General features: G+C 34.9%; 1 protein-coding gene across 1 annotated transcript in view; it reads left to right on the top strand.

The window, feature by feature from the left end:
- Rpt3 (26S proteasome regulatory subunit Rpt3) overlaps nt 1–19,069 on the top strand; it is a 112,947-nt gene that overhangs the window by 45,352 nt on the left and 48,526 nt on the right. Inside the window, exon 5 of the mRNA XM_090412589.1 lies at nt 9,387–9,590. Coding sequence (XP_090268715.1) covers nt 9,387–9,590 — 204 coding nt within the window. The remainder of the gene's footprint in view (nt 1–9,386; nt 9,591–19,069) is intronic.

The following is a 19,069-nucleotide window of genomic DNA, read 5'->3' as shown; positions in this document are numbered from 1 at the left end:
AGTCTGTGTAATATATTTCTCAACAAATAGTGCAATTAGAGACAACTGGGATAAAAATACACTAAGTAATGAATCACATGTCCCCTCATACAGAAACTATGCTGTATAGACTGAAACAAAACCATATGTTGCATGGGCAAACACGGTATCTAACTAAAAACTATTGTTATTAATTAGATGTGTGTGAGTTTGATTTCCCAAAGCAGCAATAAAATTCAACCGAACGTTTTAAAATTCGTAAAAGTGTTAAAACTAAGTAAGATATATATATATATATATATATATATATATATATATATGCTGTCTATTTCGCGTTAGGCTTAATTACTGTAAAGGGAGAAAAGTCACAAAACAGAAAAATGTTCCTGGTCCAGGGATTTAACTTATTCAGGTAATATTCACTAATTTCATGTTATCAGTCTGTGGTGTGCTAGTATCGGTAAGTGGTGATATTATTTGATCTATTCTACGTTAAAAAATTTAACCCTGAGATGGATAAGTGGCTGATAAAAAAATAAAAAAAAAAAAATTCCCGCGAACAATCAGAAGAAGCAGAAACAGACTCAAAAAAAAAGGACAGTATTTCATATTTTACCAGAACAGCCCGCATCATCTTCAGAACCAAACGGTAAGAGGCAAAAAATGTAATATACGCATTTGATTTTTGAGATATTCACTGTGTATGTTTTGTATTGAATATAAATACAATAAATATTATAATAATATATCTCTCTATTACGATTTTTTTTCAAGGGGGGGGGGGTGAAATATTTAATTTTTGCAAAGGGGGCCCTGACATACAAAAGTTTGGGAAGCACTGTCTTAAAAGCAACTGTGTGTAATTTCTTGTAAAATCGGACTCATTAAAGCAGAATTCAGGACTTGAGTAGTGCCTATTCCTTTAACAAGGATGTTTAGTATTATTTGAAGTGTAAGGTTTCAAGCAAATTTTGTTAATTTAAGGTCAATATATTGTATTGAAGTTGATTAAGGAGGAAGTAAGACTAAAATCCACTTATTTGTGTTAAGCGATCGAGCTATGGGCAGATTGGATTTTTGTTAATATCATCTGATGAGAAATACCTTTTGTGAACTTGATGTTGTGTGTTAGTTTGACTTATTTAATTTTGGGGGACCTTTCAATTAGTCTAAGTTTTGATTTACATGTATCGTATTTAGTATGAATAAATTTCTTTGCTTCTTAAACCAAAATACATGTCTGATCATTTGAGTCAATGCACCACCTACTAAAATTATAGAACCTGTATTTGTGGAAAGCGTGGGAAATGGTTACGACTGCAGTCAAGAAAAGATTAGTAAGGGATTGCGGGATTGCTGACATATTTTTGAAATCGTAGTAATCTCTAGGTCAAATCTCTGACAAGATATTCTTTCTTGTATAGGAATTAAGATGGCACAGCTAAACAAATAAATTCTATTAGTTCCGAAAAGGATTTGATACCAGATTTTCAATCAGGGAGAAATTGGCTCTAGCTTGAGGCATTCTCTTTGTTTGAGTTTTGCACACGTTTCAAAATTTGAAGGATAGGCCACGGAAGGTTATAGAAAAGGCGCAGCGGATAAGAATCTAATTCAAGTAGTGACAAGATAAGTAACAAGACATAGGTAAGAATAATTAAGGAAGTAGAATAGAAGCTGATGAATAGAAATAAATAAATAAATTCACATATATTTTACACTAAAATGAAACCTGAAAGAGGCAGAAACATGTGAAGTTTAGATATTTTTCAATAACAGAGAAGATAATGAGTCAAAGAGATTATGTATTTTGAAAGATTAAAAGGAACAAAACTTATATATTTTAAATAATAAGGTAATAACCAGTTGCATGGTGGACTAGTCATTTTGTCAGACCATCTTCAGATTTTAGACAGAAACAAAAAAAAATCTATTCATGTTTCATTTCAGCAATTGGGTACATATTTCTATGTTCGCATATTTTTTAATTCATCTTCAACATTTTTTCATCATAAGTTTTCAGCTCATTCAAGTTGAGCCCTCAATGTCATTTTAATTCTCTTCCGATAACATATTGGCAGCTTCAGTATCAATAAACCTTACTGTTTCACTCCATTATTTTTTAGAAACCACATAAAAAATTTCAGAAAAATGTTTAATGTAAATTTGGAGTGATTGAAATAAAAGATTACTCTGTGACCTAGTACATTGATTAGATCAAGATTTAACGTGTATGTCAAGCATCAGATAGTTTCAGTATTCCAAGATAGTGCACAATATTCCATGGTTGCTGATGTTTTCAGGGAAACTTAAGCAGAGTTCCAGAAATTCATTCACAACAGGCGAACCAGAGACAAATAAATGGCAAGTGAATTTTCAGCCTCATTCTAAATGCATTCAAATTGTATTGTTGTTATTATTTATTTATTTATTTTATATTTAATTTACCATCTTCAGTAAAAATCGTGCCTAAGTAGCTGAAATGTTTTACTTGTTCCACAGGTTCCCCGTTCACAACACAGTTGATATTTTCAACAATTCTACCTATTTTCGTTGTCTTTGTCTTTTTAATGCTGACCTTCATACCAAATCTGTTACAACAGTTATTCACTTTAATCAGGGAATGAATCTTGCAAACTTGTAGCGGATTTATTTAGAAGAATAATATCGTCCGCATAAAGCAAAGAGCTGACATTAACATCTCTAATTCTGATATCATGTTTAATATCACTTCCCTTCATAATGTGATCCATATAGATAATGAATAACAGAGGGGATAATGTACATCCTTGTCTCACACCAGATTTAACATTAAACCATCTTCCTGTACTTCCTTCATTTCTTACTGCTGACTTACAACTCAAATAAAGACTACGTATTGCTTGATATAATGTCCCATTGACACCATATAACTAGCGTATTGAATAGCTTCTCTCTCTTGGCACCTTGTCATATGCGTTTTCCATATTGACAAAACTTAAATACAGATCTTTGTTATATTTCCATGCTCTTTCAAATATTTGTCGTAAAGTGAAGATCTGATCCTAACAGCCTCTATTTGGCCTGAATCCAGCTTGTTCTTCACCAAGCTTTTCTTCCACAATTCTTCTCAATCATTTCTCAAGTATACTTGCACAGATCTTGCCAGGAACACTCAGTAAGGAAATACTTATGTGATTCTCACATTCAGTTTTATTTCCCTTTTTATATATGGGTACTATTAGAGCTCCATTCCAATCATCAGGAATTCGTCCCTCTGTCCAGGCATTCTGAACTATGCGGTGCAGCCACTGTAAGACTTTTATACCACCATACTTCAGCATTTCTGGTCGAATATCATCTACTACTGCTGCCTTTCCACATTTCAAGCCTTTGATGGCTTTTTCTACTTCAAGTATGGATATGTATTCTGACTATTTATCTGTTGAGTGTTTTTTATCACTGTGCTATTACTGCTTGGTTTCATTTAGCAATTTTTTGAAGTAATTACTCCATACTTCAAGGATATCTTTTTCTCCTGTTTTCATGTCACCTTTATCATCTCTAACTCCTTTTACAGCACTCTTTCCTCCATTTCTGAAATTATTCAACAACCCCCAGAATATCTTACCTTGGTGATATTTATTTTCTATGCTCTTGCCAAAGTCCTCCCATGACTTTTGTTTAGCTAGTTTTACACAGTGTTTCGCTTTCTTACATTTGTCTCTGTATTCTCTAAGAGCAAAAGCTGACTTATTTGCCAGGAACTTTTGATATGCGCTCTTCTTCTCCTTCACTGCCTCTTTAACTTCCTGCATCCACCATGGAGTTCTGATTTTTCTATCCTTGCAGACAACCTCACCACATGCCTCTCTGGCAGAATCAATCAGGGGTTTTCTTCAGAGTTTGCCACTGAATCTCCAAGGTTTGGTTCCTGTTCTCAAACTCTTTCATTTTTTATTCAATAATCTTTGTATATTTTAGTCCACAGTTCACATCTGAGAGCTACTCAACTTTTATTCGCTTTAAAACTTTCTTACATGTTATTCTTTTCAATATGAAATTCAATTTTATCCTGCTCAAGACTGAATAGTGATCACTTCCAATTTCAAATCCTCTGTACACTCTGGTGTCCTGCACCAGAGAGAGAACATCACTATCAACAATAACATAGTCAGTGAGACTTTTCTTATTCCTTGCCACTTCTCTCCATGTGAATTTGTGCACATTTTTCTGTTGGAACATGGTGTTAGTAATAACTAGTCCATGTCCTGAGCAGAAATCCAACAGGTATTTGCCATTATTATTAGCTTTGCTCTTTTCTCCAAATTTTCTCAAAATATTTTTGTATGTCTGACAATCATTTCCTACTCTGCTATTTAGATCACCAACAAGGAACAACTTTTCCTTTTTCATTGTGTCAGCTGCTTTCTCTAAAGCATCAGAAAATTCCTCCACTTCTACCTTAGTAGAACCTCCTGTGGGACCATAGGCACAAATAAGTCTCATTGTCCAATTCCCCATTCTGATATTTGCCCATCACTCAACTTGAGACTATCTGCCATTCAAGAGGATTAGCCTCATATTTTGTGTTGAATACAATGGCTACTGCTTCTTTTCCTTGATTGTCATTGCCTGAATATAACATTTTGTATTTATTGCTCAGAAAGATCTCACCAGTTTTTGTCTATTTTGTTTCACCCCTATTATGTCGATCTGGTACTTATCTAATTTCTCAGCTCGCTCCATTTCTTATGTTGGTAGTACTGATCTTTAACTCTGGTGATGTTAAGTTGGGGTGTGCCTTCAGATTTGTTCCAGTAGCCGACTTTTTGCTGTTCGCCCTGGTTCCTTGGCAAAAACAACGGGGGCCTTGTTTATCTGGGCGACACCCCAGCCGGCATGAAATTTTGTCATGTTGGACCATCGTTTTTTATATTGGTTTAAGCCAATAAGAATATAATTTGGTCGGCTAAATCCCAAATTGCCAGCCCATCCTTGTTCATTCAGTATCCAGGTAGATACCTAACAGTGTTCACCATGAGAAGGTGAGGATTGGACATTAGGTCAGAAGCCATGCTCGGTTTTCTCTGCATTCCTTTAAAGACTATGTGGAGGTCTCCTCTCAGTTATACAGCTTTAACCCTTAAGCGCCCGAAAAAAAAAAAAAAAAAAAAAAATTTAATCAAATCAAATACATTCATTTAGTTCATTATTAATCTTACACGTATACAGTACACATGACATGTAATAGACAGTTTATTATTTAAAGACAATTAATTGTGCTTTTCTCGTAATATAATTTCATTAGCAAAATAAACCCATAATTATAAACACAATCATTTAAATTGACACAATCTAATTAAATACTGTAGTGCATCTATATAACTTATTCTTCAAACACCTTTACCCCTTAAGCAAGTGCACAGTTGTAATATGTAGTATTGTTCTAAGCTTATTTTCACAGTGAATTAGCTTAATGTAATTAGATGCTCGATAATTTTCGATAATGCATTTTTTTTAGTACTGTTATTTAAAAAATACAATTATCCTGCAAAGGTAAGTTGATGATCAGATCATGTGACTAAGTGCATCGTGAAAAGCGTATCTGGTCATCAAGTGCTACTTACTTTCTTGGTTTCATGAATTTTATTGCCTTTCCTGTTAAATTATTGTGTATGGATAATTTATATAAATTCACCTTTTATTATGAACAATAAACAACGGTCACACAAACTGAGTTGTGATGAGCTGTATCGTGGTGTACATTTTAAACCCACATTAAAGGAAAGCATATTTCTGTAATCATGTTTAATGTATAGTGATGATAATTAAAGAATATATTACTTTCTTTTGTCAACATAACATTTAATTTTTTTTTAAACCTATAATAATATTTATATAAAGTAGACCAAAGTTATTATGGATGAGTAAGACACCACCCTCTCTCCCCATTTTACGAGAATTCATAATATAGGTGAGTAAAAATTTTTTGTGACCAGTAGATTTAATTGATGTTTCTGGAACTCTGATTGTAAGTATACGGGAAACTGGCAAATTATTATTGGAGGTTCTTAATTATACTTTGAATAAACTCGGTGTAGGATACCACTGGTTTTCTTCTTCTGCTTTTCATTTCATTCCCTTGTAAATCAGATGAATGATCACCAGCTTACAACAGTCAGGAAAGACATTTTCTTGATTTAAACCAAAAGTCCTTTATCTCCAGTTTTTTGTTTGTTTGTCCCCAGGTCCACACATACAGGTTGCAAAACTTATAGAAGTTGTTCAATAGATTTGCAGTTGAACTGTCAAAGAATGTAATTCTTTGACAGTAAAGAAATTTAAGGATGGTTGAAATTCTCTTGAATCTTGAAGTTTTTTACTTATTCTGTAGGTTCTGTGTTGAGAATGTAGTTGATATTTTGATATTTTCCAGATTTCTGCCTGTTTTTATAGTTGACATCTTTTTATTGTTAATTATCATATCAAACTTTTTACAATTCTTATTTAGTTTAGATAAAGAGCCCTGAATATTTGTACTCGTGTTCCCTCTGGTTTTCTTCTTCTGCTTCTCATTCCATTCCCTTGTAAATCAGATGAATGATCACCAGCTCACCCATGTGCACATGAAAAACATTTTATGCACAAGTTTCCAGTGTCAGATTATGTGCGCTAATATAATATTTCTCATACTAATGTTGTCCTTTTTTTCATCAAGCTCTAACCTGTAAAATTGCTACCACTAAATCAATTTGCTTAAAGCTGTTTAGTTACAAAAATCCATCACTGCTAGCACGAGTCGAGGTGACTGTACTGAGTGGACATGCTGAACAGTTGTGACTCTACAACTTAATCGCATCAGAACACCTACACATTGCAGGCTAAAAGTAATTAATTAGAGTGTAATCAATTGGAATGGGTTAGATTGATATTGGAGACATTGAAGAAATTATTAAATAAATTAGTCATGATTATGATTTATCATATAATTCATTTTTATAGTATTCAAAAATTATTGAACATACTAGTAAATTTGAAATTTTAAAAGCAAAATTTTGTGTACACAATTATTAGCTGTATACATTCCCTTTTTTTTATTAATGTTTGTGCATTTGTACTCAATTTATTTAGAAGTAAAAGATCATCCACACAAACTATGGAGGTGGGTTGAATATCTGCAATTTTTATATCAGATATAATGCCCCTTTTCTTATCCAGTATCACTAGCAGCACACTCCTCTCCAATCCTGTCCCGCAAAAAAAAAAAAAAAAAAAAAAAAAACTGTTCCCTGTACATTTGATGCCAACAATCTGTGGTCTCAACCAAGGCTACAGACTCTACCCTTTTGTTTCTGATACTCCTAGCATTTGTGTGCAGACACAAATTACCTGTATGGTTTTTTGTGTACTTTTCTCTGTAGTTTGCTTGACACATTTGGATAACTTGTAGATCTCTATTCTTATCTAGTGCCTTGCTTATGTAGACATTCTTACACATACTTGATAGGTTCAAACCAGATAAACACAAAATCATTCTCTCATAATCATTTCTCTGATAATGCCCATTCCCATCATTACCCAGTTATATATCATTGTTGTTCTTATACACAAATTCTCATCATTAAGTCTTATACCAATTAATAGTTTTGCAAGACTCCTGATACCAAATGCATTCAAGTGTAGGCCATCCCTCTTATATAAATGCATTCTTCTCTCAGACTCACTCCACACACCCAAAAACTCACATTCATTCCTTCTATACAGTCTGCATATTGCATTATTTACCATCATAGTCCTTCTTCTTAATTCATTTCTATCATATCCAAATAATGTACTTAGGATTTTCACTTTCTCACCCTTCATTCTCACTAACCCTTTCATATCCTCTCTCATGCAGAATTTATTAATATTTAGAGAGGATGCAGTCTAGAGCAGTGTTCTTGATGGATTGCCTGTTGTATGCAATGAAAGAACAATCGATGCTCCTTTCAGTTTTTGCTTCCATCAGTGTATATTTGGAAATCGTCGCTTTCAGAGCTTTCCTTCTCCTCAATATATGTTCTCTTTGCTGGGTGAGGCCACTTACTGTAGTGAAGCGGGCATTTGTAACAGTTTGGGTTGATGTTGTAACTTTCATTATATCTTCCAGAAGTGATGTCATATATAAGAGGTAATTCTTGTATTTTCAAGCAGATCAGTATTAGAGCTTCAATAACGCAAGCTGTCGCAAAGGATGTTGTCCTTTAATTATACGTATGGCTATAAGGTGTTGAACTCTGTTTAGTTTTTGTCGGTTTATCTTTGATTTTAGTGCACGTTTCTAGGCAGGTGCAGCATAAGATATCAGCGGTAGTATACCTCTGGTATATATTGTTTTCAGTGCTCGTTAGCCTAATCCCCTACTTAATCCTTTCCGACTTAGCTAGGAGGTTTACTGCTTGTAAGCTTTTTTTGGCAACATATGAGATGTGTTTATTGAAGGTAAATGTTTCATCTATTGTTTCTCCTAGGTATTTTAGCTCACTGGCTACCTCTAGAACTTCTCTGTTTAGGAAGACCATTAGAAGTTGTTTTGATTTTTTGTGAGAGATGTGGAGCACTTTAGACTTGGTGCTATTGAAGGTAACTTTCTTCTCGAGTGCCCACTCTGCAATTTTAAAAAGTTCTTCGTTGGCTGTTACTTCTAACTGTAAGCCGTTGCATCCCCGAATCATTATCATCGGCAGAAGTTACGGCTTTTATTTCAGTAGTGAAAGGAAGTCTTAATAGTGCATCGTACTGGATGTTCCAGAAACCTGGCTAAATCAGGAACCTTGTGGACAACCTTGTTTGACTTCTTTCATTACAGAGTGTGTGTGTGTAGACACACAGATACAACTACTATAATTTTACAGGATATGGAATTTTCTAGATTTATAGACAGTCAAATATGAATGGCTATTATATTCAGATTTTTTTTCTAATTCTTTGTTTTGATTTTTTTGTGTTAGATGTGGAGCACTTTAGACTTGGTGCTATTGAAGGTAACTTTCTTCTCGAGTGCCCACTCTGCAATTTTTTAAAAAAGTTCTTCGTTGGCCGTTACTTCTAACTATAAGCCGTTGCATCCTCGAATCATTATCATCGCATCATCGGCAAAAGTTATGGCTTTTATTTCAGTAGTGAAAGGAAGTCTTAATAGTGCATCGTACTGGATGTTCCAGAAACCTGGCTAAATCAGGAACCTTGTGGACAACCTTGTTTGACTTCTTTCATTACAGTGTGTGTGTGTGTAGACACACAGATACAACTACCATAATTTTACAGGATATGGAATTTTCTAGATTTATAGATAGTCAAATATGAATGGCTATTATATTCAGATTTTTTTTCAAATTCTTTGCATGATGATATTATTTATGACAATCATTTATATTTACTTACAGATGAAAAGCCAGATGTGACTTATGCCGATATTGGAGGGTTAGATATTCAGAAACAGGAAATCAGAGAAGCAGTAGAACTTCCTTTAACTCATTTTGAACTTTACAAACAGATTGGGATTGATCCACCTCGTGGAGTGCTGATGTATGGGCCTCCTGGATGTGGAAAAACTATGTTGGCTAAAGCAGTAGCTCATCATACCACAGGTCTGATATTTTCTTTGCTGCTAATATCTGTCACTAGCTTGACCTAATTAGTGTAGTAAAAATGTTTTTATGGTAGCAAACCTTCACTTGAGAAAACTATTTGACCCAAAATTACAACATTTAATAAATTCAAAATTGAAAATCAGTTCAGATAAATCCTAATTTTAATTCTGATAGTTTCTCTCTTATGTTTCTAGGCCACTTTAATTCAAGGCATATCCTCAACTATAATATTATATACTTTAAAATTATTATATAATTTAAAAAAAAGGGGGGGTGCTTAAGGGTCAAAGCTATATAACTGAGAGGAGACCTCCACATAGCCTTCAAAGGAATGCGGAGAATCGACCAGGGCTTCTGACCTAATGTCCAATCCTCACCTTCTCGTGGTGCACCCTGCTAGGTATCTACCTGGATACTGAATGGACGAGGATGGGCTGGCAATTTGGGATTTCTCATCTCATCTAATCTTCCTTTCCCTCTTTTACCTTGTGGTGTCGAGGATTTATTAATCATCGAATCTCAAACCGTTCGCAGGATAAGGTGGTCAGCCTTACGCCCCAGTGTATCCTATGTCTGTAGTGTTGAGTTCTCAAGGCCGGTTTGTCTGCTTTGCTGGATGAAAAACCATTGGATAAACTGGGAAAAAAACCCTACTGTCCACACCCAAGATCAGCTAATTTGGCCATAGTTGATGAAGATCCTTCAGCTCCTCATGTCACCGACAGGAATCAAACCTAGGACACTTCTTCCCCAGGCATATGGTTGTGAAGCACACAGCCACTAGGCTAACCGTGCGGACCATTTGGGATTTAGCCGACCAAATTTTATTCTTATTGGCTTAAACCAAAATTTCAAATGATGGTACAACATGACAGAATTTCATGCCAGCTGGGACATTGTCTGGTTAAACAAGATCCCCATTGTTTTCACCAGAGAACCAAGGCAAACAGTGAAAAGTCAGCTACTGGAACAAATCCTGAAACTTACCCCAACTCAGCATCACCAGAGTTCAAGATCGGTACTATCAACATAAGAAGCCAGAATGGCAAAGAAATGGAGCTAGCTGAGGAATTGGATAAGTACCAGATCGACATAATAGGGGTGATGAAACAAAAAAGACAAAAACTGGTGAGATTTTTTTGAGTAATAAATACCAAATGTTATATTCAGGCAATGACAATCAAGGAAAAGAAGGAGTAGCCATAGTATTCAACACTCAATACGAGGCTAATTTTCTTGAATGGCAGGCAGTCTCAAGTAGAGTGAAGTGGGCAAATATCAGAATGGGAAACTGGACAATGAGACTTATTTGTACATATGGTCCCACCGCAGGTTCTACTAAGGTAGAAATGGAGGAATTTTTTGAGGCATTAGAGAAAGCAACTGACACAATGAAAAAGGAAAAGTTGGTCCTTTTTGGGGATCTAAATAGCAGAGTAGGAAATGATTGTCAGACAGACAAAAATATTTTGGGGAAAATTTGGAGAAAAGAGCAAGTTAATAATAATGGCAAATACCTGTTGGATTTCTGCTCAGGACATGGACTGGTTATTACTAACACCATGTTCCAATATAAAAAGGTGCACATGACGCAAGGAATAAGAAAAGTCTCATTGACTATGTTATTGTTGATAGTGATGTTTTCTTCCTGGTGCAGGACACCAGAGTGTACAGAGGATTTGAAATTGGAAGTGATCACTATTTAGTCTTGAGCAGGATAAAATTGAATTTCATATTGAAAAGAAGAACATGTAAGAAAGTTTTAAAGCGAATAAAAGTTTAGTAGTTCTCAGATGTAAAGTTTAGACTAAAATACACAAATATTATTCAAGAAAAAATGAGAGTTTGAGAGCAGGAACCAAACTTTGGAGATTCAGTGGCTAACCCTCCAGAAAACACTGATTGATTCAGCCAGTGAGGCATGTGGTGAGGTTGTGTGCAAGGATAGAAAAATCAGAACTCCATGGTGGACAGAGGCAGTGAAGGAAAAGAAGAAATCATATCAAAAGTTCCTGGCAAATAAGTCAGCTTTTACTCTTAGAGAATAGAGACAAATGTAAGAAAGCTGTGTAAAATGGCTAAACAAAGTCATGGGAGGACTTTGGCAAGAACATAGAAAATAAATATCAAGCATTTGGCAAGATATTCTGGAGTTTGTTGAAGAAGCTCAGAAATAGAGGAAAGAGTGCTATAAAAGGAATTAAAAATGATAAAGGTGACATTAAAATGGGAGAAAAAGATATCGTTTAAGTATGGAATAATTACTTCAAAAAATTGCTAAATGAAACAAGCAGTGATGACAGCACAGTGGTAAAAATACACTGACCAGGCATGCAGTCAGGAATACATATCCATACTTGAAGTAGAAAAAGCCATCAAACGCATGAAATATTGTTAAGGCAGCAGGAGTAGATGATATTCGACTAGAAATGCTCAAGTATGGAGGTATAAAAGTCAACAGTGGCTTCACTGCATAGTTCAGATGGCTTGGACAGAGGGACGAATTCCAGATGATTGGATTAGAGCTGTCATAGTACCCATATATAAAAAGGGAAATAAAACTGAATGTGAGAATTACAGAGGCATTTCCCTACTGATTGTTCCTGGTAAGATATATGCAAGTATACTTGAGAAACGGTTGAAAAGAATTGTGGAAGAGAAGCTTGGTGAAGAACAAGCTGGATTCAGGCCAAATAGAGGCTGTCAGGATCAGATTTTCACTTTATGACAGATAGATGAGAAATCATTGGAATATAACAAAGATCTGTATTTAAGTTTTGTAGATCTGGAAAAGGCATATGACAAGGTGCCAAGAGAGAAGCTATTCAATACGCTACAGTTATATGGGTTCAATGGGGCATTATATCAAGCTACTTAAGTCTTTATTTGAGTTGTAAATCAGCAGTTAGAATTGAAGGAAGCACAGGAAGATGGTTTAATGTTAAATCTGGTGTGAGACAAGGATGCACATTATCTCCTCTGTTATTCATTATCTATATGGATCACATTATGAAGGAAAGTGGTATTAAACATGATATCAGAATTTGAGATGTTAATGTCAGCTCTTTGCTTTATGCGGATGATGTTATACTTCTAAATAAATCTGCTACAAGTTTACAAGAGTCTCTGCCTTAATTGAATAACTGTTGTAATAGATATTGTATGAATATCAGCATTAAAAAGACAAAGACAATGAAAATAGGCAGAAACATTATATCAACAGCATTGTGAATGGAGAACTTATAGAACAAGTAAAACATTTCAGCTACTTAGGCACGATTTTTACTGAAGATAGTAAATTAAATATGGAAATAGACAACAGAATCAACAAAGCTGGTATGGTAGGCAGTCAGTTGAATAAATTCATATGGAATAAGAGAGAAATTTGTTGAACACTAAATTAGCTGTATACAAGACAATGTTCAAACCAGTTTTAACCTATGGATCTGAGAGCTGGGTCAGAAATAAAACACTTGACCACAGATATCAGTCAGAAATAAAAGACTAGAGACCACAGATATGAGCACCCTGAGAAAGATTAGAGGTGTGAACAGATGGCATCAATGGCAATATCATATTAAAAACGAGGGTATTAGGAAAGAACTTGACGTTGTCAGCATCCAGGGATGCGTAAGCAGAGCTAATCTCAGGTGGTATGGTTACTTAAACAGAATGGGTGATGAAAGATTAGCAAAACAAGTGTTCTCTTCCAGGTTGGCAGGAAAACGACCCAGAAGAAGACCAAGATATAGGTGGATTGATATGGTACAAACTGCCTTAGACGATAGAAATATAAGATCTGATAATTTTGGAGTCTTGACAAGTAACAGACTGATTTGGAGAAAAATTGTAGATAGGAAGTTAGTAATGATGTAAATTTTTCATGTAGTACTATCATATCCTGTACACCTGAGTTGAGGGCACACTTCAGGAATTTGATGATGATGATAATGTATGGCAGTTATTATTTTCGAAATGAATCTTGTAACGTAAGTTTGTTTGTTTTTTCAAATTAACGATTTATTCCTGAAGATGTGCACTACAGAGCATAGGAAACCAGTTGATTAAACATTTTATCTCTATCTTTACTTTTCTTGTTCGTTATTAGATATATTATCAATTTTCCAGGCTGTTTGGAAAAGTGTTGGCCCAATTCCTAACCTCCTGGAAGACTTGATATGCCTTGACTCTCCCCCCCACCCTCTAAGTAACATCAGAGATGTGTTGTGCAGAAACAGAACTGGTCATGATGTAGATACTGTGTGTGCGTGCGCGCACATAATAAAACATCTGATCATTGCAGCTGCTTAACTGTGTTAGGTCTAAACTAAATATCAACTGGATATCTCCTATATTTCAAAATGAACCAATGTAGAAATTTTCTGATAAATTTTGAATTACTATGTTCATTTCATTGTTTTTTTTTCATATGTTTATTAGAATATTGCATTTATAAAATCGTTTTGAAAATATAATGTCTACGTAAAATGAATTTTGCAATTCTCTATACATTGAAAGTATAAGAATTACTTTGTAGTAGTGTGAAGTTTATTTTGATAGTAATACTTCAAAATGGGACACATTTGTATAGGCTGCCAATGATACAGTTCAAGGCATCAGTAATACACTGAGTAGCCACTTTATTAGGAACAGTATTTAATATCAAGTGGGACTCCATTTGCTTTAAGAACAGCCTATATTCTCTGTTACATTGATTCAACTAAGTGGCTAAAACATATCTCTGGTATGTTTGTCTGTGCTGTCACAATGGCATCACCCAATTGTTGCAGATTGGATAGCAACATGTGGCTGCTACAAACTACTCGTTCCACCTTATCTTTGAGATGCTCTATTGAGTTGAGGTCTGGGGACTGAGCTGCCCACTGAAGTATAGGAAACTCATTTCAACATGCACTTAGTGGCACGGCTCATTGTCTTGCTGGAAGTACCCATTTGACAATGGATAAACTGCTGCTATGAATGAGTGAACATGATCAGCAGTCAGAGTCAGATTAAGATAGGCTCTCTCATTCATGTAGTGTTCAGCTAGTATTAGGGGACCTAACATGTATCAAGGAGACATTTCCACATCATTACATTCCTGCCACCAGCCTGAGCTGTTGCTACTTAGCAGGAAGGATCCATGATCTCATGTTGTTGCCACCATATTTTGGTTCTACCATCAGCATGATACAACACAAACTGGAAGCTGTATCAGCATGATACAGCACAAGCCGGGCAACATTTTTCCCGTCATCAGCTGTCCTGTGTTAGTGGTCATGTGCCCACTGAAGTCACAACTTCCTGTTTTTAGCTGGTGGCATTGGAACTTGGGACGGTTGTCCCCATCCACAATGGTGTGCAATGAACTGTATGCTCCAAGATGATTTTCTGACCACCAGTGTTGTACTGAGCTGTGATTTGATTGGTTGTGGCCCTCCCATCATTTTTCACAATCCTTGCCATTCTTCTCTGACCTTGCACATCAATGAGTTGTTTCCATCCACAGGTTTAAAGTTGTCTGGTTATTCAATTGTTTCTGGTACACCCTAAACACTGTTGTGTGTGAAAAGCCTAGAAGAGTAGACATTGGTGAGATATAGTACCAGCACATCTGGCACCAACAATCATATCATGCTCAAAAGCACTTAAGACACTCATTTTACCCATTCTGATGCATCAATACACTACAGCCATATGACTCAACATCATCTGGGACAGTATTTTCCTAAATGGGAAGATGTTCCTAATGAAGTGGTATTAAATTGTGAATGAAACTATGTTGTGTAATTTATTTTTTTCATTCACATTTAACATTGCTTATTATGTATTAATCATGATTTGTATAAAAATTATTTATTATTCCTTAATTTAGGATTACTATTTAAATATTTATTCTAAACTGAACCTACTATTAATTTATTAAGCAATAATATGTGCAGAATTTATAATAGCTAAAGTATATATATGATGCAACGAAAAGTATTAGTATAATTAATTCTATACGTAATGAAAAAGCTGATTAAGTAGCTTAAATATTCTGTTTATTCTTATTTGTGAAAATTTAACGTTATGTAATCACTCATGTAGTAGTAGAGCATTGTATTACATTAGCGAAATGTTTGCGTTCATTTGTTGTCATGGAGACGCATGAAATAAACAAGCACGAGTCGAATAGAGCGTGACCTTCGGACTGAAAGGAGAGGAAAAGATATAGAAGATTTTTAATTAGAGAGAAGAGAGGAGGTTTTTGCGGAGCGGGAAGGAAGGTAGGATACAAGCAAAAGAAGTGGAAGAAAATTATAAGTTCTCTAGGGCAGAAATTCATGAGAATAGTGTTTAGAAGTGAGCCAAAACATAGTGAATCATATACTTAGCTGCAAGTGAAGTCAGCTGTGTTGTAAAGGAAAATTAATGCCGTATCCGGATAAATAAAGAACTGGACATTCAATGGAAAATTCTGATTAGTTCCAGTTAGTCTAGGATTGCATCTTAATTCTATGTTGCCCTGAGAAGAATTATATTGAATTTAACTAGTTTCAGAAAAGTAAACAAGGAAAGATATCAGTGCCTTATTGATGTGTTTTTTTTTTTTTGAGTAGTAAAGCGCAATTAACAGTAGTTCAGTTAGATCGTTGAAGAATTTTTATTAATGTGTTCCGCTAACGTAAATAAGTTAATTCATAAGCGTGCTCACATTTAATAGATGAATTGAAGATTGTATCTGGTAAGAGTAGTCATATTTGTCTGTTTATTCTAACATTAACATATCTTCGAAGTTCAAAGTCCGAAATAAGATTGCTTGGAATATTGTCTACCTTGATTAGTGCTTCCTATGAATTTAAACATTAAGTACAGCTGATGGATATGTGGAGACTGATTAAATAAGAAGTTTCGTTTTATTAACTTGAGTTAAGAAAGCTTGTGATTTTGAAGCTGTGAATTGTATGTGAAAGTTTAGAACATTGAATTGGCATGAGTGACTTAGCAAGATGTATTAAGTTAATTGTATTGTTTCATTTTAAAGCAGAATTCTTGTATTTGTTATATATATCATATATTAAATGTTTTATTTTGTTAATCTAAATATTGTGTTTGCCTGAATTCCTTTTTATTGCACCATTCATAAATATTCGAATCTTGCAGGAACCCCAAGTGGAATAGTAAATAATTCGGCCTAAATAAATGAAGAGACTGCTAACTTAATTAAGAATTGATCCTACTATTTTATATAGACTAATATAAAAAAAATAGGGTGGCACAGTATAATTATAAATTTCCCTACTTTTGGATCGGTGATCAATTTGCAATTAGTTGTTATATTGATAAAAGTGACTTGAACCAAGATGGCGGATTTAGAACATAACATGAAAATAGAACGTCACGACAGTGGTCACTCAGTGTACTTTGACTTTTATTTTGCATTGTCAGTTATAATTTTGTACAAAATTTTTAATTGTTGCTTTTAGTTGCAAATACTTTACACTAAAAACTATAATTGATTATTTTTAAAAAAGCAGTGTACACAAACTTAACATTTTGTGTACACTGTGAAAATAAGCCAAAAGGCTGAACACAGTTATAGTCTCAATAGTAAATTGGTAAGAAGAATAGCACAGACACAATGTTTAATATTTTTACTAAGCAAGTTATTCAGTTTAAAAATGGCATCCTTGCTGAACTCAAGTCTGCTTGAGCACACTTTTGCATTTAAAAAATCTCTAGAGAAAAAATGTTTAATGTGTGTGAAATTATGATTATAATTTAGTTAAACTCAAGCACTTCTCTGTTTTTATCTGCTATCTAGAGGAAAAGATTTGCACTGTTGCCTATAACATCAGCAATCTCCTGACTAACATGTCACATGGATAGTAAAAATAGTGGGAAAGTGCATTTTAACCATAAGTCATAAAAAATTGCATGAAATCATTGGGAAAGTGAACATGTAGACTGATCAGCCAATAGTTAAGTTCCAATGTGTAATAGAATGGGGAGTGCTTAAGGGTCAAAGCTGTATAACTGAGAGGAGACCTCCACATAGCCTTTAAAGGAATGTGGAGAACCGACTAGGGCTTCTGACCTCATGTCCAATCCTCACCTTCTCGTAGTGCACCCTGTTGGGTATCTACTTGGATAATAAAAAACGAGGATGGGCTGGCAATTTGGGATTTAGCCAACCAAATTGTATTCTTATTGGTTAAACCAAAATAAAAAATGATGGTACAACATGACAAAATTTCATGCCAGCTGGGGTGTTGCATGGTTAAACAAGCCCCCGTTGTTTTTACCAGGGAACCAGGGCAAACAGTGAAAAGTCAGCTACTGGAACAAATCTGAAAACAAACCCCAACTCAACATCACCAGAGTTAAAGATCAACATAAGAAGCCTGAATGGCAAAGAAATGGAGCTAGCTGAGGAACTAGATAAGTACCAGATCGACATAATAGGGGTGACTGAAACAAAAAAAAAGACAAAAACTGGTGAGATCTTTCTGAGTAATAAATACAAAATGTTATATTCAGGCAATGACAATCAAGGAAAAGAAGGAGTAGCCATTGTATTCAACACTAAATATGAGGCTAATCTTCTTGAATGGCAGTCAGTCTCAAGTAGAGTAATGTGGGCAAATATGAGAATGGGGAACTGGACAATGAGACTTATTTGTGCCTATGGTCCCACAGAAGGTTTTACTAAGGTAGAAGTGGAGGAATTTTTTGAGGCTTTAGAAAAAGCAACTAACACAATGAAAAAGGAAAAGTTTGTCCTTGGTGATCTAAATAGCAGAGTAGGAAATGATTGTGACACATACAAAAATATTTTGGGAAAATTTGAAGAAAAGAGCAAAGCTAATAATAATGGCAAATACCTGTTGGATTTCTTCTCAGGACATGGACTAGTTCCAACATAAAAATGTGCACAAATTCACATGGAGAGAAGTGGCAAGGAATAAGAAAAGTCTCACTGACTATGTTATTGTTGATAGTAATGTTCTCTCCCTGGTGCACTACACCATAGTGTACAGAGGATTCCAAATTGGAAGTGATCACTATTCAGTCTTGAGCAGGATAAAATTGAATTTCATATTGAAAAGAATAACATGTAAGAAAGTTTTAAAGCGAATAAAAGTTGAGTAGCTCTCAGATGTGAACTGTGGACTAAAATATACAAAGATTATTGAATAAAAAATGAAAGAGTTTGAGAACAGGAACCAAACCTTGGCGATTCAGTGGCAAGCCTTGAAGAAAACCCTGATTGATTCTGCCAGAGAGGCATGTGGTGAGGTTGTCTGCAAGGATAGAAAAATCAGAACTCCATGGTGGACGCAGGAAGTTAAAGAGGCAGTGAAGGAGAAGAAGAGCGCATATCAAAAGTTCCTGGCAAATAAGTTAGCTTTTGCTCTTAGAGAATACAGAGACAAATGTAAGAAAGCGAAACACTGTGTAAAACTAGCCAAACAAAAGTCATGGGAGGACTT

This window comes from Typopeltis vanoorti, chromosome 23 (genome assembly GCF_054136105.1).
Source record: "Typopeltis vanoorti isolate ZY-2024b chromosome 23, IOZ_Tvanoo_1.0, whole genome shotgun sequence".
NCBI lineage: Eukaryota > Metazoa > Arthropoda > Arachnida > Uropygi > Thelyphonidae > Typopeltis > Typopeltis vanoorti.
The sequence above is the reverse complement of the archived record's forward strand: the minus strand, read 5'-3'. Positions and strand labels throughout refer to the sequence as shown.